The sequence below is a fragment of the Falco naumanni genome, chromosome 19, assembly GCF_017639655.2.
Source record: "Falco naumanni isolate bFalNau1 chromosome 19, bFalNau1.pat, whole genome shotgun sequence".
In the NCBI taxonomy this organism is placed as follows: domain Eukaryota; kingdom Metazoa; phylum Chordata; class Aves; order Falconiformes; family Falconidae; genus Falco; species Falco naumanni.
In genome coordinates this window covers 4,062,870-4,082,910 of record NC_054072.1, presented here as the reverse complement: position 1 = coordinate 4,082,910, position 20,041 = coordinate 4,062,870, and the positions used below count along the sequence as shown (strand labels likewise).

At 66.5% G+C, this 20,041-nt stretch overlaps 2 protein-coding genes across 11 annotated transcripts; both read left to right on the top strand.

Annotated features, from left to right (window-relative positions):
* The first annotated feature begins 1,298 nt into the window (after positions 1-1,298).
* Positions 1,299-12,933, top strand: DMTN (dematin actin binding protein). 4 transcript variants are annotated; one of them, XM_040617984.1, is made up of 17 exons: positions 3,349-3,591; positions 7,757-7,820; positions 8,135-8,191; positions 8,747-8,821; positions 8,997-9,152; positions 9,299-9,343; positions 9,447-9,555; positions 9,722-9,778; positions 9,848-10,000; positions 10,116-10,225; positions 10,314-10,419; positions 10,534-10,598; positions 10,694-10,742; positions 11,017-11,024; positions 11,258-11,317; positions 11,402-11,482; positions 11,572-12,933. In XM_040617984.1, the coding sequence occupies exons 3-17, from the start codon at positions 8,174-8,176 to the stop codon at positions 11,683-11,685; spliced, it is 1,206 nt and encodes a 401-aa protein (XP_040473918.1). In that variant the 5' UTR covers positions 3,349-3,591; positions 7,757-7,820; positions 8,135-8,173; the 3' UTR covers positions 11,686-12,933. The 4 variants fall into 4 exon arrangements, with proteins under 4 accessions (XP_040473917.1, XP_040473916.1, XP_040473919.1 ...); XM_040617983.1 differs by lacking the exon at positions 3,349-3,591 and adding an exon at positions 1,299-1,386 and having other exon boundaries at positions 9,722-10,000; XM_040617982.1 differs by having other exon boundaries at positions 3,346-3,591; positions 9,722-10,000.
* A 263-nt stretch (positions 12,934-13,196) lies between these two features.
* On the top strand, positions 13,197-20,035 carry LOC121099263 (actin filament-associated protein 1-like 2). Of its 7 annotated transcripts, none has more exons than XM_040617978.1 (16): positions 13,197-13,282; positions 16,056-16,184; positions 16,295-16,369; positions 16,542-16,618; positions 16,850-16,940; positions 17,015-17,232; positions 17,309-17,488; positions 17,702-17,785; positions 17,974-18,067; positions 18,145-18,362; positions 18,450-18,580; positions 18,673-18,793; positions 18,904-19,288; positions 19,402-19,562; positions 19,662-19,772; positions 19,881-20,035. In XM_040617978.1, exons 1-16 carry the CDS (start codon positions 13,267-13,269, stop codon positions 19,905-19,907), a joined length of 2,118 nt encoding a protein of 705 aa, XP_040473912.1. In that variant the 5' UTR covers positions 13,197-13,266; the 3' UTR covers positions 19,908-20,035. The 7 variants fall into 7 exon arrangements, 6 of the variants coding, with proteins under 6 accessions (XP_040473912.1, XP_040473909.1, XP_040473913.1 ...); XM_040617976.1 differs by lacking the exon at positions 13,197-13,282 and having other exon boundaries at positions 15,262-16,184; positions 18,904-19,003; positions 19,139-19,288; XM_040617975.1 differs by lacking the exon at positions 13,197-13,282 and having other exon boundaries at positions 15,259-16,184.
* Positions 20,036-20,041: the final 6 nt, after the last annotated feature.

Sequence of the window (20,041 nt, the reverse complement as noted above, 5' to 3'; positions counted from 1 at the left end):
TGCCCAGGTGTGGCAGGCGGGATTTAGCCGAGCGGCCGGGGTAATTTTTTTTTCCCCTCCCGTTTCCTTCAGCCCCACAGCCCCAGCTCCTTGTTTCCACAGGAATCCGAGACATTCTTGAAAGGAGAGGGCTTTGAGAAAGGGGCCGACTGGGTCCGGACCCTCCCTACCCCCGCCGCCCCCTCCCCAATTTAGCCAAAGCTTCAAAGGTAGAGGAGTTCCCTTTGTGTAATCTCTGCTTTAATTTTTCCCCATCCCTTTCCCCCCTCCCCGCTTCTCTTCTCCTTCCCAAGCCCTTCCTCTCTTTTCTTTCAGGGTTTTCCCCTTCCTCCCCTCTCTTTCTTCTCGACCTCCCGGGATAGAAAGGGCTCGGAAGGGTGAGTCCTTTTTAATTATGGCCGGGGAAGAAAAAAAAAAACCTCACACTGCTTCTTTCTTGTTTTTTGAGGTGAGACCTGGGGCGGGGGGCGGAGGTGGGGACCGGAATGTCCTCTGTGCAGAAAGTGCACTGGAGGGTGTCTCACCCAGCCTTTCCCAAGGCTTTGCTTTCCCGCAGGCTGGGGATGCTTGGGGGGCCAGGGATGCTTGGGGGGCCAGGGATGCTCGGGGGGCTTAGGATGCAAGGGGGGGGGCTGTGAGGGCAGCTCCCCAGAACAACCACCTCACTGCAGAAGTGCTGGGTGCCAGCTCCCTGCCCCACTGCTATCCCCAGCCGCGTGGTGCTTGTACCCAATAGGTCCCAGCCCTGACAGCGCTCCAGTGATCTGGACTGGGAGCATCACTGGGGAGGCAGGGGCTGGTGTCCTGGGGGAGGTGGGCTACATCCAGGCCAGCCCTCACAGGGCTGCTGCCACCAGGCTTCTCCAGACCAAGGTCCCCTGCAGACCCCTCAGCCCTGCGGTGGGGCAGCAGGGGCAATTTGGGGTCAGGCAGCTGCCTCACAGAGGGGCTCAGGGGCTGTGTGTCCCCCCAGGGCTGCGGGAAGACTCCTCGGCCCTGTCCCACAGGGTGGTGAGGCTGAAGGATGCTCCTGCACGTCCTCCATCACTCAGTGAGGCTGAAAGATGCTCCTGCACATCCTCCATCACTCAGTGAGGCTGAAAGATGCTCCTGCACATCCTCCATCACTCAGTGAGGCTGAAGGAGGCTCCTGCACATCCTCCATCGGTCGGTGAGGCTGAAGGAGGCTCCTGCACATCCTCCATCACTCAGTGAGGCTGAAGGAGGCTCCTGCACATCCTCCATCGCTCGGCTCCAGCCGGTTGCGGCGGGAGGCGGTCGCTGTAGCAACGTGCCGTGCGGCGCAGGGGAGGAGATGCTCGGCACAGGCATGGCTCCCGGCGGACAGGCGGACCTGCCTGCGGTGGGCCATGGGCTCCCTTGAAGGTAGGGCCCTGCTACTCTCTACCCCCACGCCCCAGCCCCCTATCAGCCCCCCTGGCAGGGGACTGGCAGCTGCCTGGGTTTGGAGGGCATCGCTGGGATGAGGGGTGACCCTGCGGGGCTGGTGGGCACACGGGGGGCTCTGGCGAGCGTGGCGGGGTTTGGCTGTCGGTGGGTGAGAGCGAGGGTGCGAGATCCTGGTGCAGGATACGTGTGTTTCCAAACTCCTCCCTCCCTCCAGGCACCCACGGGTGCTGGGCTGGTGGTGCGGGGGGCTGAGCCTGCAGCGGGTACCAGGGCCGGTTCAAGCACTCGAGAAGCCCCGGGCGCAGGTGGCAGCTGCTGAGCAGCCGCTGCAGTTGTATCTTCATGCTTGAGAAACTGGGTTAGCGTGGGGGAGGCAGCCACAGTCTCGATTATTCATGGGCACGGCCCCGGGGGGTGGCTGTCGGCTGGGCTGGGGCCGGTGAAGCCCCCTCAGTGGGGAGGGGGAGGCACGGTGGCATCTCAGAGCTGAGGCCGTGATGCTCTTGGTCCAATGAGCCAGGCTGGTGCTGGCACTGAAGGGCGTGTGCACGCATCCCTCTGGGCGTGCATCCCTCCTAGGTGTTCGTCCCCCAGATGTGCATCCTTCTGGACATGCCTCCCCTCAGATGTGCGTCTCTGGGTGTGCAGCCCCCCCAGATGTGCATCCTTCTGGACATGCCTCCCCTCAGATGTGCATCTCTGGGTGTGCATCCCCCCCAGATGTGCATCCCTCTAAACATGTTTCCCGTTGGATGCACATCCCTGGGCGTGCATCCCCCCCAGATGAGCATCCCTGGGCGTGCATCCCCCCCCCCAGATATGCATCTCTGGGCATGCATCCCTGGATGTGCATCTAGGGGATCCAGAGGCCCTTGCTTCAGCCAGGAGGGAAACTGAGGCAGCAAACAGCATCGAGCGCAGCGTCGGGGAGAGGACCCAGAAACAGAGCTGCTGTCACCAGGCAGCTCTCTCCCACACAGAGCCCAGAATAAACGCCAGCTCCCGGCGCTGCGGCACAAACAGAGCCCCGCCACCCCTGGGGAGGGTCCGGCCATGGCACCAGTCCCGTGCCAGTCGCCTGGGTTCTTAGCCAGGCTTGCGTGCCGAGGGGCTCTGGGGGCACAGGAGTGGCCGCAGGCTCCCAACCCAGCCCTGGGCACCCATCCAGCCCCGCTGGCTCTGCCCGAGGGCTGGGGCTGGACCATGGCCCCCGGGGGACCTGGGGGGCTTGGGATGTGAGGGGCAGCAGCTCTCCCTGGCAGCGCCCAGGCGCAGGGCAGCGTCTCCAGGGGTCACGGCTTAAATTTTTAGCAGATGCTCAACAACCCCCAGGGCTTCACTGGGGTCCTTTGGCCCCGGAGCTGGAAATCTCTGCTGTTTCCCCTCCCACGGTAGCAAGAAGTGGGTGTCACCCTCAGAGCACCCCCAAACCCAGACTGGGGGTTGAGCTGGACAGGAGGTGCCATCCTCACCCACCACCCACTGTACCACAGCCCAGCCTACACACCATGGGGTGCTCAGCACCCCTGCTCAGCACCGTGGGGCTCGGAGGTGCCAAAACCCCAGCTGGGGAGGGGGAGCAAGGGATGCCGTCCCCACCTGCATCCCCCGTTTGCAGCGGGAGGCTGGAGGAGGGGGTACTGGGGACCCTCAGCACCGGCCAGGATATTTCTGGTAGCCGGGCAGGCCGGGTTTATTTATGTTTTCCTCCCTCTTTGTGCTGGGGAAGCGGTAGGAGCAGGAGCGAGCAGCCGGCGGGAGCGAATACTGCTTCGTCATGATGCCGGCTAATTCTCCTCTTGTTCGGAAAGGGACTGAGCCAGCAGCAGAGGTGGGGAGAGGCGAGCGGCACCCACCCACCTCCCCACCTCCCCACGCACCCACCCGCGCACACCCACCCACCCACCCACGCACACCCTACCCAGCACCCAGCATGGGTTATCGGTGCGGCGGGCGGCACAGCCAGGGTGCTGGGGCTGGGAGATAGGCTCCCACGCCCGGCCGTCACGCTCTCGGATGCGCGCCGCAGCGCGCCCGCGGTGGCTCGGCCGCAGCCAGGGCAGCTGGCCCGCCAGCCCACGAGGTCATTTGGTAGCCAGGCAAACAGAGGAGGCCAGGGGTACCCCCCCCCCTGCCTGCCAGCTCCCCAAGGCTGGAGGTATGCGGTGTCCCCATCCCTAGGTGAGTGGCCGTGGTGGCTCGGTGGGGACTGGGGAGGGAGGTGGCTGTGGGTGGGGGGCCACGCAGCTTGGGGGGGTCTGGGTGGGCCGGTTCATCGGGGTTGGCATCGGCCGCCCTTTGCTTTCCCGTTGTCTTTCGGTGCTGCAGCTCCCCCTCCCCTGGCTCTGTGTAGCTCCCATTCCTGGGGGTGGAGGGTGGGGTGGGGGGGCTGGGGACAGCCCCACATCTTGTCCTTCATTTTCCGTGGGGGCTATGGCCGTGCCCCCTCCCCATGCTTGGCACTGCAAAGCCAGCTGCCCTTGCTGGGGGGCCGCGGGGACAGGAAGGGCGGTGACCCAAGGTGGGGACGTGGGGACATGGGCTCTATCGCTAACGGGGGTACTCCCCCGCACCCCCACCCCCCGCGTGGCTCCCACCCACATCCCCTCTGCAGCAGCACAGTGCTCCCAGCACCCCACTTCACCCCACACAGCCCCCCCGGCACACCCCCCCAGCAGGGCTCGGCTGCTGCCGGCAGGGCATGGACATCCCCTGTCCCCCTTCCCTGGGGACATTGCCACGGTAGCCCAAGGCAGGAGATCCGTGCAGCCCAGCCGTTCCTAGCCCCACTTGTGGAGTGAGTTTGTGGGGTCTCAGCGTTGTTGCTGGGGGGGCGGGACACAGGACACCTCCATCGCACACCCCCCGGGTGCAGACTGTGAAGGGGGGTGATGCTCCCTGTGTGGTGTGGTGGGGCCATGTGGTCAGGGTCTGGCCATGGGCATAGGATTTTGGAGAGCCCCCCCCCCTCCTTCTGTCCTCATCTAGCCCCACTGGCAAGGCACTGAGGGGCCAAACTCCCACCCCTCCACTGCCATAGAGCATCAGGGGGGCTAGCTTGGGGTGTGGAAAGGGGGGTACAAAGCCTGGCCCCCCAGTTCTTGGTCATGGATGGACCCACCTCCTGGGGGGGCAGCTCCTGGCCGTGGGCGTGCATGGCCGGTGGTCAGGCAGGGCTAAGCCCAGTCTCTCCCAGGAAGACCTGGGCCACCAGCTGCCACCTCGGCCCCAGCAAGCCCCCGGCCATGTCCCACTGCCCAGCGTCCTGCCAGGTGGGTGCCTCGCTGCGGTGGCCCCACGCACAGCATCGGGGCACATGGGGACCCACCACCCCAGGGTGTTCGGTGCAGGGCATCTCGCGGGGCAGTGCCTGGGGCTGGGGGCTCCTCGGGGGCTGGGGGCATCACCAGACCCATGTTGGGAGCCCTGCAGGGACGTGGCTTCCGCACACACCCCCAGCAGGTCCCTCCCGGCCCCTCCGCGTGCGGGATGAGCAGGCTAATCCCATTTTAATCCCAGATTATGTACCACGTGAACCACTGCCCGAAGCAGGCTGCGGTGTGGCCATCGATGCAGGGGGGCCAGGGATGGACCCCTCCCCACCCAGGAGCTTTAGGGCAAGTGCCATGCATCCTCACTCTGCACTTACTGGGGGGCTCAGAGCCTCTTGGCAGGGCTGGGGGCCAGGAGAGCAGCTGGGGTGGATGGGGGACCCCAGCAGCCGGAGGGGCTGGGAATGCCCCTTCGTCTCCATCCACTCCTGGATGGGGCGGACAGAATGCTGCTATCCTTTCCCAGCCAGGGAAACTGAGGCACAGAGCAGTCCTGTGTCCGTGGGAAGGGAGATGGACAGGGTGCATCCTCTGCCCCAAGGGATGGAAAAATCCCAGGGGCCAGGCGCTGGCAGCTGGTGGCTTTTAAGGCCACCGAGGTGTCCCTTGGTGGAGCCGTGCTGGGCAGGGTGCAATGGCACGGAAGCAATGGGCTGTCAATAGCCAAAGGGTTGCTCCCCTCTGCCGGGTGATGCTCTGGCGCAGAGGGAAAGGGCGAAAAACAGGACAAAGAAGGAACCGGACACCTGTGAGATGCAGGTTGGGGACCCACGTGCTCCCCGCCAGCTCGGCCCCGCTGCGATCGAGTTGCCAGTGGGGCCCCGTGTGTGGCGGTGCCTCGGTTTCCCCCGGCAAGGCGAGGAGGATGCTCGGTGCCTCTCCTGTGCGGTGTTTGTTTGGGGTTTGCAGTGGGAGGAGGAGGAGGCCAGGGCTGGGCTGGGAAGCACTGGATGCTGTTCCCAGGGCTGGCGGGAACCGTCTGCTCGGGGAACTTGTGACCCCGCCGTGTGTGCCCCCCCCCCGCTGCTGGCGGGGAGCCGGGGCAGCTCCGGGAGCAGCAGGGGGCCCGTGCCCAGCACGATGGCAAGGACAAGGCAGGCAGTGAGGAGGAGGAGGAGGGAGAGGGGAGGAAGGCTGGGGGTTCCCTGCCCAGCTCCCCCCCTCCTCCCCGCGGCGAGGGGGCTCATGCAGCCTGGCCCCTGGCCCAGGTGCCGGGTGCTGATGGCTTTGGCGGCTGCGAAATGTCAAATCCGGATTTCCTCGGGGTGGGGAGGAGGGAACTGGCCTCTTCCCGCTGCAGCGGCAGCCCTCCCCACAGCCCCCCCGGGATGTGCTACACGGGGGGGGGGGGGGGGGGGGCCAACACCCCTGCAGCCCTGCGAGCCCCCGTCAGCACGTGGTCGGTCTGTCTGTCCGTCCATCCCTCCCTCCATCACTCTTCCTCTTCCCGTAAATCCCTGCTCAGCGCCTTTCTCTCCCCGCTCCGGTGAAGCGCCGTGAGTACCCGCAACATCACCCCGGGAGGGGGGCATGGCGTTACCCCCCCTCGCCCTGCTCCCCCTCGCCCTCCTGGCCAGGAAAATCCCAAACACGTGCCGGGCCGGTCTTATCTGGGTGAGCAAGGGAGCATGTGGGGGACCTGCTGGGGAGATTGGAGGTTGCCATGGGGAGAGAGGCTGCCATCGGGGCGGTGGCTCCCTGTCCACGTCTGATAAGTGTCCCTGTGTCGAGGGGACTGGTGGGGGCACAGTACCCGAGCTGGTTGTGCAGCCCCGGCACCCCTCGCCAGCCCTTTGGCTCCGTCACGGCGTCTCTCCGCACCCCTGGCTCGGGCTTGTTTTTCCTTCCCCGCCAGCATCCGCATCCACCCGTCCCCGCACCCCCCCTCCCGCCAGCCTCTGCCGCTTCCTCTGCCTCCCGCTATTTGCTATCTCATCCATCTGCTCGCTGCCACCGCCACCGTGTCCCCACCGCCTGCCCCCGGCCCACCCATGCCCCCCGGCGCCATGGGGTGCGAGCCGGAGGCGGGGGGCTGCCCTGGCTCTGCTGCTGGAAAGTGTGAGCTCATGGGTTTGTGGGGCGGCCGCCACTCGCCCGGACAATGCCGCCTTGTACCGCGCTCGGTGCTGAGCCCAGGGTGCCCATCCTGCCAGCACCCAGTCCCGCAGACCCTCAGGAGGGCTGGGAGGGAGCAGGTTGGCCACCCCCCAAGTGCCAAAGCTGGGGGTTATTGGCGGCAGGGTGGTCTCAAAGGAGGGATGATGCCTGCATGGAGCAGCTCAAGCCCTGAGCCTCCAGTGGAGCCTCCTCGTCCCAGATCGACCCTCCAAGGGGTGAGCCAAGGGTGGTACCTCGTGCCGGGCTGGCTGCTGGCAGCTGGAGGATGCTTCGGGCTTTGTCAGATCTGGTCCTTCTCCATCTCTGCATCCCACAGGGATGGGCTCCGCATCCGTGCTGAGAGCTGTGAAACTTGGGGACAGTGGGGCTGGGGGTCCCCAGAGGCAGTGGCATCTCCCCAGCCCTGCACAGGCTGCTGGAGAGGGGGGGGTGGGGGGTGCTTTAAGCCTGGAAGGCTCCACATTGCTGTTGCTGTTGTTGCCTGGATTGTACGAGGTTTTCCTCATGCCCTTCCCTCTGAAAGGAGAAGTTTTGAGGAGAATGGGGAATTTTCCCCTTTGTGTGTGGCATTGTGGGTTTAAAGCACAGGGAGGGCTCAGGCCCGGGGGCTGTGGGGCAGGAGCTGAGCACAGCACGCTTGTCCCGCTGCTGCTGGAGCCTTCTCGAGGCCGCTGGCTGCCGGTGGACAAAGAGCTTCATTACCTCTGCTCCGCTTGCCAGCGCTCGTCAGCAGCCGCCGGGCAGCGGGGCCGGCAGCCGGCACGGGCAGAGGCGGCACGCAGCGGGGCAGGGTGCTGCGGGCACCGGGGCCGTGCAGGGACAGGGGGAGAACCAGGCCGATCTTCGCACCGTTGTCATCCTACAAGCCGCTGTCACCTCGCTCATCTCCATTGCAGAGGCAGCACCCGAGCCCCAGCCCGGCGTTAGTGCCCAGAGGGATGTGGAGCCACAGAGGCAGCGGTGAGTGGGGGTCCGGCACACCCCAGCGCCTTTCCCGTGACCCGAGGCAGACCTGGAGCTGTTCAGCCACCCCAGGGACGGTGGCATCCCCTGGCAAGCCTGTCCTGCTGCCAGCCCATCAATATTTAACGGCGGGGCCATGCCAGCCTCCTGTCCCGTTAGGGTCCGGTGCATGGGGGGCTGCTGGGCTCAGCCCCGTGGGCAGAAGGGTGATGGGGAGCTGGGCTCTGCCCAGCCCCACTGCCCTCGGGCACCTTGGGGTGCTCCCATACCCACCCTGGTGGTGCCCCAAAACCTCCGCTCTCCCCATGCAGGACCCTGTGACTGACACAGCCCCTCCAGCCCACAGCTGAATGGAAAGACTGCAGAAGGTAAGGGGGGCCGTGGGCAGGGTGCTGGGGGCCGTGGGCAGGGTGCTGGGGGCTGTGGGCAGGGTGCTGGGTGCCGTGGGCAGGGTGCTGGGGGCTGGGGTAGGGTGCGGGGATCATTCAGGCAGGGGGTAGCCCTGCACCTAGGGAAGGCACACAGGGGCTGGTGGTCAAGGGCAGGGGCTGGTGGCCAAGGACATAGGCAGAGTCACCCTGGGATGCTGCCAGCAGGGCCCTGCCTTCATCCTCATCCTCCTCCTCCTCCCAGCCCAGCCTGGCAGCACCATCTAGTGGCAACGTGTCCTGGCCAAGCCACTGTCACCTCCCAGCTGTCCCCTGCCCTGAACCACAACCCTGGAGCAAAGGAGACCCCAGCACCCATCCAGAAATACCCCAGCCCCCAGGACGTTGTGTCTCGCTGCACTGAGGTCCATGGGGCACAGGCGTGTCCCCGGGCCCCCCTGCCGTGCCCCGGGGTCCCGACCATGACCCCGAGCCCCTTCCTGGGCTGGCCATGCCAAGGATGAGGTTTACTAAAATCTCTTCTTTTCCTTCCAGCAACCACTGACCTCCCCTGGGAGCGTCTGTTCCTCCCGCGGTTCCAGCGTCCCCGGATCGCCGTCCAGCATTGTGGTGAGAGGCCACTCACGTCTCCCCACCACATCCCTCCATCCATGGGGTCACCTCCCCGAGCCCTCTCCATCACCCTGGTGCGGCCACGGAGGATGCCGGCCCTGGGAAAGCCCTGTTTCCCAATGTTCCCTTTCTGCACCCAAAACTGAAGGTGTTTTTCCTTCCTTCCTTCCAGGCCAAAATGGACAATGAGGTTCTGGGCTACAAGGACCTGGCCGCCATCCCCAAGGACAAAGCGATCCTGGACATCGAGCGCCCTGACTTGATGATCTACGAGCCCCATTTCACCTACTCGCTCATGGAGCATGTGGAGCTACCCCGGAGCCGAGAGGTGAGGGCACGCCGGGGCTGACTGCATCCCCCGGGTGTTTTTTTTTTGGGGGGGGGGGGGCAGTGGAGGAGAAGCCCCCCCAGACAGAGGGGTCCCAGAGGGCAGGTGTGGCGTTGCTGGAATAAATTGCTTCTTGCCTTCTGCAGCGTTCCCTGTCTCCCAAATCCATCTCTCCTCCTCCATCTCCGGAGGTGAGTACCGGCACCACTTGGGATGTGCGCAGGGGCTCTGAGGAGGAGGGGGTGATGCCAAGTTGTTGGGGTCTTGCTGCTCACCGGCCCCGCTTGCCTGCAGGTCATCCGGGAGTGGCTGGAGAGCCGGACCCCCGGCAGCACCCCGCAGCCCACCTCTCGCCAGGGCAGCAGCTCAGCTCGCAGCAGCGTGCAGCACTTCCACCGACCCGGTAAGCTCCCCCGGCACCGTGACTCCTCCAGCACTGCCTGACCCTGAGCCCCAGCACAGCCCCCCCCCAGCCCCACCATGGGGGTCCGGGCAGGGCGTCTGGGTGAGCCCATTTCCAGGGCTGTGAGCTGCCTATTCCCAGCTCCCAACCTTCTTTTTCCTTGCAGAGACCGACACGACGGAGCTCAACATATACAAGAAGCCTCCAATCTACAGGCAGAAAGGTGAGGGGGGTGTCTGTCCCACGGGACAGGGCACCCCAGAATGCTCTCTCACCCCCCGGTATCCCACAGAGCACCATTCCAGCGCCCACCACGGGAAGCATCTCATAGAGGACTTGATTATCGAATCCTCCAAGTTCCCAGCGGCGCAGCCCCCAGACCCCAACCAGCCCGCCAAGATCGAGACCGACTACTGGCCGTGCCCCCCCTCTCTGGCCGTCGTGGGTAGGTGGGAAACAGGGGCAGGCAAGGGGGTGGGCTGCACCAGGGGGGTTATTCCCCTCCCCAGGACCCCGTGGGAGTGATGGAGATGGATATAATGTCCCCTCTTTCCCCCCAGAGACGGAGTGGAGGAAGCGGATGGCCTCCAAGAGAGGGGAGGAAGAGGAGGAGGACCTGACAGAGGAGATGAAGAACCTGCGGGAGCTCCAGAGGCAGGAGCTGAGCAAGGTGAGGGGGAGAGCAGGCAGGCAGGACCCTGTGAGGGGCTGGGGATGTGTTGACTCTGTGACCCCCACCCGTGCCCCATCACCCCTAGGTCACCTCCAACCTCGGGAAGCTGATCCTAAAGGAGGAGATGGAGAAATCTCTCCCCATCCGGAGAAAAACACGCTCGCTGCCAGACCGGACACCCTTCCACACATGTATGTGGGATGCTCTTCCTGCATCCCATCCCATTCCTTCCCCACCTGGTGGCTCTGTCTGCCTGCACCTCTGCCAGCCCTGCCTGCGCTTCTGACCGTGTCTCTCTTTTGTAGCCCTGCACATGGGGAGCTACAAGAGCTCCTCGCTGCCCGCCTCTGGCAGGAGCACCCTCACCCGGGTGAGTGGGCAGGCAGCCACCCCCCTGCTGCCACACGGCCTCAGATGGGGTCTGGGGGTGGCACCGCTCTGATGCTGTCCCCTGTCCCCTTGCAGCTGCAGTCGGCAGAGTTCAGCTCGGCAGGCAGTGAGAAGGGCAGTCCGGGTGAGCATCAGCCCATGGCGTGGGGGTCACCCTGGGGATGGGGGATGCGGGGGTGTCCTGGGGGATGTGGGGATGTCCCAGGGGATGCGGGGGTGTCCCTAGGGATGGGGGATGCTGGGGCAAGCCTGGGCTCAGCGGAGGCTGGGAAACCACCTCTCCGGGGCTTGTCATCACCTTGGGGAGTATTGGGGGGGGACGGGACGGGGGGCGGGACACGGACGGACACAGAGCAGGGGGTCCCCAGGGCTGAGTTCTGCTCCCCTCTCTTTTCCAGGCCTCCAGGTAAGAGCTCGTCTGGCTGCCAGCGCGGAGACCCAGTGAGAGGGTGATGTATGCCGGGGTGGGGGGGGGACACGGACGGACACCGGGGCCCCCTCTGTGATGGGTCCAGGTGGGGAGGGTGGGTGTGCTGGTCCCCAGGCTGGAGCCCATCACCTTGGCTTCAGCTCGAGTGGGAGAGGGCGGCCCTTTGGGGAGGTGGGGGTCGTGGCTGATGTCAGGCTTTTTCCCCTCAGAATGGCCAGCGTGGGCGCATGGACAGAGGCAATTCCCTGCCCAGCATGCTGGAGCAAAAGGTGAGAGGGGCCTGGGGCTTGGGCAAGGCTGGGAGGGGGCTGTGGAGGGGGTCTCACAGCCTCCCCCCCCCTCCCGCCTCGCAGATCTACCCCTACGAAATGCTGATGGTGACGAACCGAGGCCGTGTGAAGCTGCCGCCCGGCGTGGACAGGACCAGGCTGGAGGTAGGGGCTGAACCGGGGTTGGGTGGGGGAGTGCGGAGGGGGGAACCCGGCACCCCATCACCCTCCTTTCCCACCCCCACCCCCCGCAGCGGCACCTCTCCCCCGAGGATTTCCTGCGGGTCTTTGAGATGCCCCCCGAGGAGTTCAGCAAGCTGGCCCTCTGGAAGCGCAACGAGCTGAAGAAGAAAGCCTTCCTCTTCTGAGCCCACCCCGTGTCGCGCCGTGTAACCGCTTTAGGGCTCTCAGCCGGTTTTTACTAGGATCCCCCCCCTCCCCTCTCCCCCAGCCCACCCCCCCCCCACCCCCACCCCCCGGCTCTTCCCTCCCCACCTCACTCCTCCTGCGGGAAAAGGGCTGGAGGGCTGGAACCTGCCTCCGCCACCCGGGGTGATGGGGCTTGGGGAGGACCCTGCCCTGGAGCAGGCACGGTTCAGCCAGGAGGGGAGGTGGGGGGGGGTCTCTGTGCTTAGTGCCCCCCCCTCTCCCCCATGGCATGCTGGCAGGGGCAGTGCCTGGCTCTGCTTTTGGCCGGCCAGGAGCATGCCAGCTCCGGTGCATGGGCAGCGGGGGGGCTTCCCTCTTCCCTGGGGGTCAGCTGCCCCTGTCCCCCTCACCTGCAGTGCCCCTCTGCCCCCCGGGGTGCCCCTCTGCCCCCCACGCCTTCACCCTGACACTTGGGAAGAGCCCGGGGGCCGACTCACTGCCAGACTGATGTGCTCCAGGCAAAGGCATCCCACCTTGCCCCCCTTCAGCCCCCCTTTTAACACCCACCCCCCCGGGTCCCTCCTGCGCCGTAAGGACACGTACACTGCCAAAACCTGCCTGGCACCGGGCTGGCGGCGGGCAGGGCTGGGATGCTGGCGAGATGGAGCACTGCGGGATGGGGCAGGGGGTGGCAGAGCATGGGCCGGGAGGGGCGGGGGGGTGGGGGGGTGGGAGCTGGGGGCAGCTCCTGCTGCATTTCTAACTGCAGAAGGGGGATGCAGCAGAGCAAAGGGGTGATGAACCAGGGCACCGCGGCCCTGGGGGTCTGGGCAGCGCTGCCTGGCCCCCCGCGGCCGTGCAGGCAGGGCTCGGCACCAGGCAGCCCCTTCCCTTCTCCCACCTCTCCCGTCCCCTCTTTGGGCACGCGTTTTGGGCAGGACCCCTCTGCCCCTGCACCCCCGGCCCCCCACGCTCCCCGGTTTCTGTTTCCAGCCACTTTTCCAGCCGCTAGACCTTGTTGGGTTGTAAAGAATGTAATTTATCGGGAAACCACTGGCCCATACTTGCCTTTCACTGCTACTCTACGAACGACATATCTATAAATATATATATAAATATGGGTTGTTTTCTGACTGGACTACAGTGATTCACTTTCTCTGTTTTGTTAGAGTTTATTTGATTTGCTGGTGTCGGAGAATCCGCGTGAGAGTGATTTTTTGCTTACAATTAAAGGTGAAATGGCTTTATCCAGCCCGGCTCTGCTGCTTTGCTTTCCCCGCCAGCATCACCACCCACCCACCCCCCCCCCCCCCCGCCCCTCCCCGCAGCCCCCAGGTCCCTGCAGATGGCGATGGTGCTCCGAGGAGGATGTGGAGCCCTTCCCCGCCTCCCCCCCGCCCCGACCGGGCTGTGCTGGGGGCCCGCAGGGCGTGTGCGAGCCGAGCCGAGCCGAGCCGAGCCGGGCCAGCGCTGCCCCGGTCCCGGTCCCGGTCCCGGTCCCGGTCCCGGTCCCGGTCCCGGTCCCGGTCCCGGTCCCGGTCCCGGTCCCGGTCCCGCCGCGATGTGAGCGCGCCCGCACCATGGCCCGGCAGAGAGGTACGGGGGGTGCAAAGGGGTGCGAGGCGGTGGGGGGGGGGGGTGCAAGCCTGCCAAGGGTTGGAAGAGGGGACACATGGTGTGAGGGTGCCCCCGGGGGTGCGGAAAGGAAAAAAGGGGTGCGCGGGAAGGAGGGGAGCGTGCAGCAAGGGGGAGAGAGGGGGGCTGGGGCGGTGGGGCTGCGGGATGGGTGCTGGGGAGGGAAGGGGTGCAGCGGGGAAAGTGTGGGTGGGGGGGCTCGGGGTGCCAGGGCAGGGGTGCCTGGGTACCCCTGAACGCAGCGGGGTGCTGATGCATGGTGCCGTGGCAGGGCACAGGGTGGCAGGGCTCCTGCCAGCACCCGTCCGGGGGTAATTTGGGGGTGCAGCGGCTGTGGGGGGAGCGCCTCCGCCCTTGGGCCGTGGCCCGGAGCCTCCCCGCATGACGGGTCACGCTGCGGCCAGGAGCAGCTCCGGGCTCGGGGCGGCCTCCAGCCTCCTCTGAGTCATCCCAGGCTGGGCGAGAGCCGCCCCCAGTGCCGGAGGGGGGCCTTGGGGTGCCCCCAGCCGCTGCACCCCCCCTGCACCCCACAGGCAGCAGGGCTGAGCCCGGGCACCTCTTGCCCCTCGTTGCATGGAGAAAAATGCAGGTGGGACAGAGGTGCCAGCCCCGAATCCGAGTGGTGGCATCAGCCGGGACCATGCGCTCCCATGGCATCGCTTGGGCAGCCTCTCCCTCCTCTTCCTCCTTGGAGGGTGAGGATGCCATCGGCTGGGCCGCATCCCGCAGGAGCATGGCGCTTTGCTAGGAGCTGGTTGTGTGTTTGGGGGGCGTTTTCCTCCCGCCCTGGAGACCGAGGCAGCTGTTTTTCATCTGGGCAGCCTTCCCTTGGCCCTGGCAGTGGGCAGCTGGCGTGGCCTCACCGGCGAGGGCAGCCCCTGCCTGCTCCGCACCGGGCTGCGGGCACGGCCGGGCACAGCTCCCCTGCCCCACCGAGGGCACCGGGGCTAGGGGGGCTAGCTGGGGGGAGGGCATGGGGGGAGGCTGCGGCGGGGGCCGAGGGAGCGAGTGGACAGAGATGTCATTGCCGAGGAATTCAGCCTGGGCGGAGGAGAGGAGAAAGGGAGGGAGAGGAAGAGCCAGGCACACCGGGCACGGGGGACAGTCCTCGTCCCCCTCCGCGGTCATACTCTGCCCACAGGGTCCCTTCAGCCAGCCCCTGCCCCAGCACCCCCCACCAGTCCCCCAAGGAGCTGGTCCCCTCCTTCCCGTCCTCAGTTTCCAGGGAAATCCAGATGTTTGGGCCCAGCTCCGGCATTGCTCAGCCTCGCTGCCCTGCCAGATGTTTCCTCTCCTCCCGGGCAGGGGTGTGTGCTCCCCAGCTGGGGACACCAGAGAGGGGGACAGTGCTCTCCCCCGTGCCAGCACCTCCGCAGGGGCTTCTTCCATGGCCCCGGTAACACACGTGGGACCGGTGGGCTCCTTCCCCCTGCCTGCTGTCTTCTCCCCTGGGGGCTGCTGCTGTCTTTGGGGGTGCATCACACCCCCACCAGCCCGGAGCACTGCGGGATGCAGGGATGTGGCAGGGCTTGGGGATGCTGGGGTCACCAGGGGCATTGCGGGGGGTCGCTGGGGCAGCATCCCAGCCGGCTGTGGCTTTACTGGGATTGTCCCTCTTCCAGTTGGGGAATGGCAGGGGGGCAGTGAGGAGGGAGGCTGGGAGCAGTGGTATGGTGTGGGGGGAGCCGGCGTGGCCCTGCGCCAGGAGGCAGTGGGTTTCCACAGTGGGTCTGCAACATTTTATCCCAGCTGGGAGCAGGGAGCAGAGCCCAGAGCAGCCAGCGATGCAAACCACTTCCAGATGCACGGCAGGAAGGAGCTGGGGGGTGGTGGGCAGCAACCCGGGGGGGGGGGGGGGGCGGTGGTTGGAGGGCATCTTCCTGCTCTCACGGTGGCAGCTGGAGGAGCCCAGGGGGAGGGGGCTCTGCGGGAGCAGGGCAAGGGGCCGGGCGGGGGGTGTGTGTCATCCTGCTCTGCCCCATGCTCCTCCAGCCTGGGAAGCACTTGCATGGACCCAGAGCTGATGGGGTCGCCAGCATGCAGGGCTGGAGGGACCCTCTCCCCATGCCTGTAGCCCTCCAGGCCTCCCCCACCTCAGGGGGGGGTGGGGTGAAGGCAGTGCTGTCCAGTCCCACTGAACAGGGTGCAGGACACCCGTCCTCCCCGGCCAGGGCAAGGAGGCACAAAGCAGCTCCTTGTCCCGCTCCATCCCTCCTTCCCGGCACGGCAGGGCCGGGGTCCCTGGCTGGCGTTGAGCCCTGACCCTGCTGCCTGCCCTCAGAGCGGGCAGAGGGTGAATGCTCAGCATTTCTGGCATGCCCAGAGCAGCCTTCATCCGCTGCTTCCATGTGCCATGCCACCTCCTCCTCCTCCGTGGCACAGAGGAGTGGCACGTTGGGCTGCCCGGCGCAGCCCCCAGCCATGGCTCCCCTTGCCCAGCCGGGAACAAACCCGCTCTGTGAGCACACACAGAGGAGCCTTCAGCGGCACAGGTCCCCGTCCCCCCTCCTCATCCTCCCCCGTCCCCCCGGGCCCGTCAATAGCGGGATTGTGCGGAGCCGGGGCAGGTGCCGGGAGCGGGGGCGCAGCCGGAGGCACAGGGCACGTAACCCCCACGTCTGCTCGGCATCGGGGAGCCCCTGCCAGCCCTGCCCAGTGCGGTGGGCAGGGGGTGGGCATCCCTGCTCGGACCCTCCTCTGGTGGGGTCTCATGGCATGTCCCTGTCCTCTACAGACCTGGACAAGCTGCTGTCGGACCTGCGGTCCTTCCTGCTCATCCTGGACAGGGAAAGCCTCAGCACGGCAGCTCGAGCCAAGAAGAAATCAGTGGCTGATCTCCTCTCCCGGCTGCAGACTCCCCCATGTGAGCGTGGGTCTGTGGGTGGGGGGGACACGGGGGACCCCCGGTGAGTGCCGGGTGGGCAGCAGGGATGGGGCCAGGAGCGGGGCTGTGACTGGGCGCTCCCCCCGCAGCAGAGGATGCAGAGTACATGATCATGCGCTGCCTCTCGCCTTCCCCGGGGACCCCACAGGGCCGGGCCAGCCCGGGTGAGTCGCACGCTCTGACCCCCACCCCATCCCTGCTGGTGGCTCCCCGCACCCCATCCCTGCTGGTGGCTCCCCGCACCCCATCCCCGCTGGTGGCTCATTGTGTGTGGCCGGGGATGCCCAGCTCCTTGCTGATCCGGCACACTGCTGCCAGTCCTGCTTTCCCCCCCAGGAACCAGGACAGTGGATGCAACGGGAGGGAGAACCTGTGAGTGCCGCCCGGCCAGCACCCTGAGCCCGCATGGAGGGGTAAGGGTGGGCAGCGGAGCGGTGGGGGGCTTGGGCAGCAGCACACAGGATGGGAGAGGGGCAGCCGGTGCGCAGCCTGGCACTGCAGCCTGGCTCACACAGGGGTCTGGACAGGCTGGGGGGGTCCTGTGCCACCTGCCCACTCCAGGCAGAGCCCCCCAGCAGTCCCTCAGGGACCTGCCAAGTTCAACCCGGGGGGCAGCACCTTCCGAGCACCCTTCCTCTCCCCAGAGCAAGGTGCCGGGTGTCTCCCCACCCCCACCAGCCGACGACTCCTATGAAGACGCCGAACCCCTCGGCCCCGGCAGATGCACTGGCTCTGGTGAGCACCCCACCACATCCCCCTCCCCAGCACCCATCTGCAACCCAGCACCCTGATGCCACCCCGGCTCTCAGGCGGTGCCGACACTGACAGCAGCCACTACGAGTCGTACGGGGAGGATGAGGATGGCATAACAGACCGTGCCCACTACCTTCACCGGCTGCCGGGGGGCAGCCCCCACGCCGAGCCCTCCGGCCTCCCAGAGGCGCAGCTCTGCGGCTTCCTCTGGAGGAAACGCTGGCTGGGGCAGTGGGCAAAGCAGCTCTTCATCGTCCGGGAGCACGTGCTGCTGGTGAGCGGCCGGAGGAGGATGGATGGAGGGTGGGAGAGGGTCCCTGAGCTCTGCTGACCCCACCGTGCCTCCACAGTGCTTCAGGTGTGCCGCCGACCTGCAGCCGGTACTGGAGCTGGACCTGCGGGGCTGCCGCGTCACCTACAAAGCCAAGCGGGGCAAGAAGATGCCGCACGCCCTGAAAGTGATGGGGACGGCGGGCGAGGTGCTGGTCATTGGCTTCCAGAGCCAGCAGCAGGCTGAGGACTGGAGGAAGGTTTGGAGGTGTTGCAGCCTGGCAGAGCTCTGCGTGGGCAGGAGGGAGGGATGGGCAGGGAGAAACGGGCACAGCCCTGCTGGGGTGCTCTTGAGGTGGCTGGGGATGGCCCTGTCTGTCCCCAGCTCCTTTCCCATCCTGGGGGGTGCCTGGAGCCCTGTTAGACGGGGGAGTGGGAGCCCGGGGCTGCAGTGCTCCCCTCTTCCTTGGCAGGTGATCGAAGAGGTCAGCAGCGATGCCCCGAGCGGGCTGGCAGCCATCAGCATCCCAGCGTTGCCCTCCTCAAGGCTCGGCAGGGTGAGCCGCTTGTCCTCCCCTGGGAAACCCAGGCACGGGAAAGGGGCTACCGGGGTCTGGAGAGAACTCCCTGTCCCGCTGTCCCTGTTGGGTGATGCTGGGGGAGTTGCATTACCATGGGATGGGGGTCAGGGTGCAGGGGGCTTAAAACCTGCAGGGGACGGGGCTCTCTGGATCTCCATTCTCAGGCTGCCAGGTCCCAGCTCAGCAAGGAGGAGGAGGAGGATCGCTCTCGGCAGAGCCCTGCCCGCAGCCCCCGGCCTGGAGAGGATGCTAAAGGAGGTGCGGTGCGTGGGGACCGGGTGAGGAGGGGTCCCTGCCCCCACTGTGCCACTGCTGATGGGGGGATGCGCCCACAGGTTTCCTGGCGGTGCGGCTGCGCGGGCGGTGGCAGCGGCTGTGGTGCGCGGTGCGGCAGGGAGCCCTACGCATGTTCCCCGAGGCCGGTGGCACCCAGCACCCTGTCTGCGCTCTGCGGCTGGACGGCTGCGAGGTGTCCCCGGGGGCAGCCGCCGGCTCCCCCCAACGCCTCCGCATCCGCATCGCCCAGCGGGGCCGGGAGCTCGCCCTGCTGCAGGTGAGCGACCACGACAGCACCCCCATGCCCCCCGCATCCCACGCTGGGGGGGACCCGCTGAGCCTGGGACCCTCTGCCCCATGCCAGACCCGTTCAGATGAGGAGAGGGAAGCTTGGCTGAAGACCCTGCGGGCCAGGGGAGGAGGGGAGCTGGCCAGCGACAGCCCTCGCACCGAGACCCCCAAGCTGGGTGATGCCAGCAGCTGCCCTGCTGCGGGGTAAGGAGACAGTGGCCAGGGCATGGCCGGCCCCAGCCCTCCCGCTGCACTGGGGGTCACGGGCAGTAATGAGACATCCCTTCTGCTTGCAGTGGGCTGCTGCTGCGCCGTGTCCCAACCCCCAACACCTACATGGATGACCCCTTTGGGCAGCTCCCACCAGCCGAGGCCCCCAAGCACCTCGGCTCCAATATGGAGCGGCTGCAGCAGCTGGTAATTTCTATTGATGCACCTTGGCCCCCCACCACGTGAGCCCCAGGGCGAGGGTGACAGGTTCCCCCTGTCTGCTTGCCCATGGGCTTCTCCTTGCCTTCCTTCCACAGCAGCAGAGCTTGGACCGACCAGTGCAAGGGCAGCGCAAGAGGCCCGTGTCTGCGCTGCCCATCACCGGTGCCTGCAGCAGCGGCCTGCCCTCGCAAGCTGGTGAGCAGGGGCTGCACGCTCCCTCCAGGGGACCAGCGGGGTCCTCCTGTGCCCCACGTGCTGGGATGGAGGCCACGAGTACAGTGTTGGGCTGTGATTTTTCCCGAGCATCCTTCCTTTGCCCTTCCTCCCCAGCATCAGCGGCAGCTCTCCGGGACAGGGCTGCCAGCCCACAGCGGGCAAAGGTGAGCCCCGAGGTCCGGAGCAGGGATCTCTCCCGGTCCCAGCGCACCCTGACGCTGCCTGAGAAGAAAGGGGCTCGGGATGGACTGGATATCCTCATCGGTAGGAGCGCAGAGGGGCTCTGCCCCCATCCTGGGGGATGCCTGGCCCTTGCCTGAGCAGCCGGCAGGGTAGAGGGATGCCTGGGCTTGGCAGTGCTCCTGCTGTCCTTGCAGGAAAGAAAGCCTTCCCCAAGCTGGAGGAGAAGGTGGGGCAGCTGGAGAGAGCCTGCCGCATGAAGGGCAGGCTGAAAGCCGGCTCCGAGATGAACCTGCTGGCCATCGGCAAGTCGCTGAAGGGCCACATCGCCGCCACCGCCAGCTCGGCTGGCTCCGAGGTGGGGGGCACCAGGGACGGACACCGGGGGTGCGTGCAGGGAGCGTGAAGAATTCGGAAGGGCAGGCATCACCCTTCCTCCGCTTCTTTTTTCCGGCAGGGCTCGTTCCTTACGCCACTGTTGAAGCGCACCGCGTCGGCGAGGAGCGCTCTGAAGCCATCTCCCACCCCGGTCATCATCGAGAAGGGAAATGTGCTGCAGAAGAGAAAGGTACCGGCCGGGAGCTGCGTGGGGTGGGGCAGAGGTGAGGTGAGCCGGGTACCACAGATGGTGCTGGGACATGACGATGGCTGAGCACCCATCCTGGCCACTCCGCAGGAATGGGAGATGAAGTCTGCAATGTGACCAGGGCTGCAGCACCCGCCCCGCAGACGGTACCCGCCGGACTGGGCAGAATGTAGGGCTGCACGTGGACCGTGCAGGACCAGCCTGGTATTTGTTTTTTAACCATCAATATCAACGCTACAACTACACACATC

What these genes read in the sequence shown, in the direction of transcription:
- DMTN (XM_040617983.1), top strand. An exon ending in AGCTACCCCGGAGCCGAGAG is followed by an intron (nt 9,153 to 9,298) that starts GTGAGGGCACGC and finishes TGCCTTCTGCAG; the next exon opens with CGTTCCCTGTCTCCCAAATC. An exon ending in CTCCTCCTCCATCTCCGGAG is followed by an intron (nt 9,344 to 9,446) that starts GTGAGTACCGGC and finishes GCTTGCCTGCAG; the next exon opens with GTCATCCGGGAGTGGCTGGA.
- LOC121099263 (XM_040617975.1), top strand. Translation starts at nt 15,668, where the DNA reads ATGTGCCATGCCACCTCCTCCTCCTCCGTGGCACAGAGGAGTGGCACG. An exon ending in TCCGGGAGCACGTGCTGCTG is followed by an intron (nt 17,233 to 17,308) that starts GTGAGCGGCCGG and finishes GTGCCTCCACAG; the next exon opens with TGCTTCAGGTGTGCCGCCGA. An exon ending in CCTCCTCAAGGCTCGGCAGG is followed by an intron (nt 17,786 to 17,973) that starts GTGAGCCGCTTG and finishes CTCCATTCTCAG; the next exon opens with GCTGCCAGGTCCCAGCTCAG.